Consider the following 6000-nt stretch of genomic DNA (forward strand, 5'->3'; position numbering starts at 1 on the left):
ACTAAGCAGCACCTTGTAGCCTTTCAAGTGAATAGGCCAGAAGGCGTCTTCCAGCTCTGGAAGGTATCTAATGGCATAGCACTGCTTAGCAAATGTGGCCTTTCTATTTACTTATGGACCTATATTCACTTCATTGGCACCAAGAATGCTACTATCATCTAATAGCAGGGGGGAGAAAAATATAAACAACCATTTTGTTTCCTTAATTGACAATTTGCTAAATATGACCAGGATCTCTCATTCCTCCAGCTGACAGTGACAAAGTCGTAATCAGAACAGCTCTGAAAGAATTAATGACGCTGTCATGCCTTGAGTTTGTGGACCGCACAACAGAAAAGGATTATCTCAAATTTAATTCAGGAAAGGGGTAAGATTATATGACTGATGATATTTCAGTTCCTGACCATTAAAGACCTATGAAGTCTCTTAATTACATGTGAACTGTTTTTGCTGTTTATCTCATCAATGTTCATACTGTAATAGGGCAGGAAGATTGACCTTAGATTGTACTAAAAAGCTGCGTATTGCCTCCCCTCTAGCTGCTGGTCAATGCTTGGAAGGACAGGAGGGGGCCAGATGGTGTCATTGGCACGAGGGAGCTGTTTGGCCAATGGAATCATCCTTCATGAGGTTCTCCATTCCCTTGGTTTCTACCATGAACAAAACAGGAGTGACCGCGATAAATACGTAGACATTATATACCAATACCTTAATCCAGGTGAGGAACATTTGTACAATTTTGGACCCACACTGCACTCTTTATCATATTATTAGTAGTAGTAGTAGTAGTTGTAGTAGTATTATGTGAAACTGACAATTTCCTTTTGTGTCTGCATGAACAGGACAGGACAATATCTCCCACAGATATATTAATACGGGGATTCATCTTTTTCTTAATGACTCATTTACCAAGATCAGACTTTTCCTTTAGTGTTCCTACAAATATAGCATTGCTTTTATCAGCTTTATTCTGCTTGACATAGATTGATATTCTTTCCATCGTATATTAATATTATTATGAGAATTGTTACTGTTTTTTTGTAAGGTGCCTAGTGCATTAGAAAGGAGGATGTAATGAGGTGACTTACACAGCCCGTAGCAAACTGACATTGTTTACATTCTCATTTATACCAGCCTTTGAATTTCACCCATTATGTTATAGACTCATCCCGGAGAAAGTATCTCCAAGTTCTAGTCGCATGTCTGTCAGGGAGAAAGATTTGTTATAGGTTGTGATACATTTTTAGACCAATAGATGGCTCATCGTCTGATTTAAAGAAACATTCTTATCTATGTCCTATCTCATCTTACAGGTGACTTAGGTAACTTTAACAAAACAGACTCCGACAACCTTGGCCTCCCGTATGACTATTCCTCAGTGATGCACTACGGCAGGTACAATCAGGGCCACCAACAGGGGGGGACAAAGGATACTGGCGTCCCAGGCCCCATGAGTCAGGGGGGGCCCTTGCCCCCTGCTCCGCCGGGCGCCAGTTAATTAAATTAAAAATGTTTTTTTTTTTTTAATGGCGGCGATTCTTGTGCAGGGCAAGCAGGGTGTCCTGCCTGCTGCCTGTGGGCCCGCTCCCCGTTCCCCCGCTTCCCACGTGGGACGCGCCAAGACAGGCCCCGCGCACGCAACCCAGCCCATCCCCGCTCCCCACGTGGGACGTGGGGGAAGCGCCAAGACAGGCCCCGTGTGCAACCAGCCCCCCCACCCCCCCGCTCCCCACGTGGAACGGAGGGGGAAGCGCCAACCCAGCCTCCCCGCTGCCCACGTTGGCTGGAGGGGGAATCGCCGTGCACGCAACCAAGCCCCCCCCTCTCCCAACTTGATACGGAGGGGGGAAGCGCCAACTCAGCTTCCCCCTCGCGCGCCTACTGCCCCTGTCCGCCTCGCCCCCCTCCCCAGCCGCCCACCTTCCGCGCCCCCCTACCCCGAGCCCCCCTCCCGCCCTTGGCAGCTGCCGGTGATATCGGGGACAATAGGAGGAAGTGTCTGGCGGCAAGCAAGCAGCACCCACCGGTCAAGGTAAGTAACCCACCCACCGTCACCCATCCACCGTCACCCACCCACCCACTGTCACTGTCATCTACTCAGTCAGTCACTCACCCAGTCACTCACTCACCCACCCAGTCACCCACCCAGTCACTCACCCAGTCACTTACTCAACCCAGTCACTCAAGTCACTCAACCACCCACCCAGTCACTAACTCACTCACCCACCCAGTCACTCACTCACTCACCCACCCACCCACTCACCCAACTCATTCACCCACCTACACAGTCACTCACTCACCCAGTCACCCATTCACCCACCCAGTCACTATCACCCACCCAGTCACTGTCACCCACCCACCGTCATTCACTGTCTCCCACCCACCGTCATTCACTGTCTCCCACCCACCGTCATTCACTGTCTCCCACCCACCGTCATTCACTGTCTCCCACCCACCGTCATTCACTGTCTCCCACCCACCGTCATTCACTGTCTCCCACCCACCGTCATTCACTGTCTCCCACCCACCGTCATTCACTGTCACCCAGCCACCGTCATTCACTGTCACCCAGCCACCATCATTCACTGTCACCCAGCCACCGTCATTTACCCACCCAGGCAGACAAGCACATGTCTTTTGTTGAAAATATAAAAATAAACAGGTTGCATTGTAATGTTTTTTTCTGTATCACAATAAGAAAACAGTTAACTAAAAGTTGCACGCTAAAATATATTTTTTGCGTGGTAGGTGCGCTATGGGTTTGGGGGGGAGGGGTGCGCTATGGGTTGGGGGGGGGGCTGCTCCTTTCATTTGTCCCGGGCCCCATGATTTCTGCTGGCAGCCCTGGGTACAATCATCATCAACCTGAAGTGTCCCTGTGCCACTTCTTCCAATGTAACCCAAAGCACAATCCTATGTCGCCTTAATGAAAGAAAAGAGGAAAAGGCGACAATACACATTACTACATATTACCACTCTCACGGGGTAAATCCTCAACTTTAAAAGCCAATAGCCACCTCAGTGGTATAAATTCAGCAATGAATGTTTCATTTATTTTGTGATGGCAAAGGGGAAATAAAAAGAAATAAGAATACAATGTAGGGTCATCTGGTGGAATCACTGTTATATTCCAACAGATATTATGGTTCCAACACACCTGGAAAAGAAACTATTATTCCCAAACCAGACCCATCTGCAAAGATTGGACAGAGATACGGAGTCAGCACCCTGGATGTCTCTAAACTTAACAAATTCTACAACTGCAGTAAGTGACTAAAGGAGATGAATCTTAAGTGACTCAAACGAGCGGTGCAGAGTATGGCTGTGGGTTTTTTGCAAACAGAAATCACATGCAGTTATTATTTCCCATTATTATTATATTGCTAATTTATATGGCCAACAACATAACCATATACATAGGACTTCACCGTGGAATTATTGTGCAGACATCGTAAGGCACCTAAAGATAGTGATTCAAGATAGGGATAGGAACAGTAGATACAGTATAACCATTGTGAGCAGGAAGGACTGCTTTAATGGCCTTACAAAACACAGTTGGATCACACATTATAATAAGCTGCCCTGCACATTACATCATTACATGTAGTGTTGTTTGGCACTGTGTGTCAGTCTATCGGCTGTTCAACAGAAATTCACCAAACATCTATTACCATGTGTAACGGATTTTCTGGCCTAGCCTGACCCACCAAATCTCACATTGGCCCCTGTGGTCTAACCAGTCCCCATTACAGTGTAGTGTCTGGTGGTGCACCTGTTGGCAACAAGACTCCTGAGTCTCCCGCATGATGGTGTAAGGGGATTGCCCGCCAGACAGGCAGCTGAGGTAGTGTACTTGAGTCCTACCTATATCCAGTGCAGCGCCTCCACCTCATCAGGATCCCAGCATCCGCTTGTGGATGGTCCTGGTGAGGAACTCCTCTGTGGTGCACCCCTCTGTGTAATCACTCCACACTTACACACGAGGGTATATTTTAACAGGAGCATCTTTATTGACGTACGGCGGGCCAGCTGCCCCTCACAGTGGGTATTCTTAGCCTCCCATGTTCACCGTACTTCCCTTTGAAAGGTATGTCTTCCCTTAATTGGTGGATTCCCTATCTCCCCTTTAGGGAGATATCCCCTGTGCCAGCTCCCTGGTCACAGTGTCATGAACTGTCCTTTCAAGTCTCAGCACAGACTTGTTTCTTAACCTTTCCTCCAACACCTCCAATACACGCAGACCACACTAACCTAACTTTTGAGCAGTGCTGTGCCTTATGTATCCTCTGGGGGCTGGTACAACTCTGACATCACTAACCATGGATTCAGAGCATGTGACCACTCCCATCCATACATAGGGCACCTCACCAGGGTATGAGGGCAAACCTCCATGATTACTGCTGGCATGCCCATAACTTACCAGGCCTTGCTGTCAGCAGGAGAGATGACTGTTAGCCATTTTACAGCATGGCTACACATGCATGATAGAATCCAGTTGTATGTGATGTTGTGTAAAGTGTTAGTGTAAAGGCGTTTACCCTTTTCTATTGTATGTTACTTAACATACTGTAGTTGTTTTTCTTGTAAGATAATTGTAACATACAAGGCACACAGAATCTGTTACTGGTGGCGTCCCTTTCAAGTCCTATTTTCTACCTTCAGATCTCTGCCGTTCTGTGCTCACTGGTACCAAGGGAATTCTGACTTCCATCAATTATCATTCCCCCTATCGAAATGAAAGCAGCTGTGTCTGGCTGATCCGAATCCAGTCTGGCATGGTAATTCTGTTCTGACCTTCATGATAATACTCATTACATGTGTAGCCCTGATTGGCTTTGGGCCTGCCCTCCTCCTGGCGTTAATGCCTTGTAAGGATAGGACCAGGAGTAATCATGGGTTTTCCCCACTCATACCAGTGCATTGAGTCAGAGAAGGTAGTGTAATCAGGCCGTGTCCAATCAGAGGCACAGGGGTGATTCCTACTGGATCTGTATTTAAGGCACTGCACTTTTTGTATTTAGACAGTGTTGCCTCTACCGTGAGAGAGGCTGGTCTACCCGAGTGCAGTGTGCAGGGCTCTGTACACTGTGTGCCCTCCCTTAGGAGAGCAGTGGGAAATTATTCCCCTTACTCTACCAGAGAGTAAGGGAAGAGCTGGGACTGCTCCTGGTGCCCTTTGGCTGGGAGTGAGGTCCAGGGATATCCTGAGGGTGGACACCCTACAAGCTTAGATCTGACTGCTGTGCTGAATACAGAGAGAATAAAGAGACCTGTGTTTTACTATACTTCTGGCCTGAGAGTGAAGTCTATTGGGAAGAAGGTAAAGAGATTCTCCTGCAGAGACTTCTCCCCATACACCTGGGGTCTGCAAGAGATGGAGGCGCTGCACCTGCGAGTACGATTCGGGCAAGACCCCAGAAGTCTGTCCTGTCATTCCCCTATAACACCATGCGGGATACTCAGGGCCCCTTGTTACCAGCAGGTATGCACCACACTCAAAGAAGTAACCAGAGCAAGTGTCCCCGAGATAGACCCTATGTGAGATTGGGAGGGGGGAGGAGGGGGAAACAGGGTTACATATGTAAGATCATGGGAAGCCTGACAGTGGGGAGGGGCAATATCACAAAGAACCAAAAGGAACTAATAGTTGTGATATGTTTAATAGATTCAATGTAGGTAGTTCTTTTTTTTATGAAAAAAAGTCTAAATACTGCATATTTCTATTTTTGTTTTACTTTAAATATTTACAAAGTTAACAAATACTTTTTGAGAGTTTTAATACCTCATTTTTTCAGTGATAGGATTTGTGTACCCCTGTCTGTATACTGGGATATTTTCTATCTCTGCTTTTGTATTGTCCTTGTAAAGTATGATGTCTTCCTATTGCCTAATGACTAAAAGTGGAGATCAATAACTATCCGGTTAAAAACATTCACTGGACACAAACAAGTGAGCTTTTTAATTAGGTTTCTTGGGATCTTTCCAAGTAAGCTAATGACA

General features: G+C 46.8%; 1 protein-coding gene across 9 annotated transcripts in view; it reads left to right on the forward strand.

Annotated features, from left to right (window-relative positions):
* The window catches only part of LOC142464108 (embryonic protein UVS.2-like), a 68304-nt gene that overhangs the window by 29423 nt on the left and 32881 nt on the right, over positions 1 to 6000 (forward strand). For all 9 annotated transcript variants that reach the window (XR_012787593.1, XR_012787590.1, XR_012787591.1 and 6 more), the window contains 5 exons: positions 250 to 367; positions 540 to 718; positions 1314 to 1395; positions 3138 to 3265; positions 4663 to 4778. Coding sequence is in view for 2 of the 9 variants with exons in the window: in XM_075567266.1 (XP_075423381.1) it covers positions 250 to 367; positions 540 to 718; positions 1314 to 1395; positions 3138 to 3265; positions 4663 to 4778 (623 nt within the window). In the remaining 7 variants the exon portion in view is untranslated. The remainder of the gene's footprint in view (positions 1 to 249; positions 368 to 539; positions 719 to 1313; positions 1396 to 3137; positions 3266 to 4662; positions 4779 to 6000) is intronic.

The sequence above is a fragment of the Ascaphus truei genome, chromosome 12 (genome assembly GCF_040206685.1).
Source record: "Ascaphus truei isolate aAscTru1 chromosome 12, aAscTru1.hap1, whole genome shotgun sequence".
Taxonomy (NCBI): domain Eukaryota; kingdom Metazoa; phylum Chordata; class Amphibia; order Anura; family Ascaphidae; genus Ascaphus; species Ascaphus truei.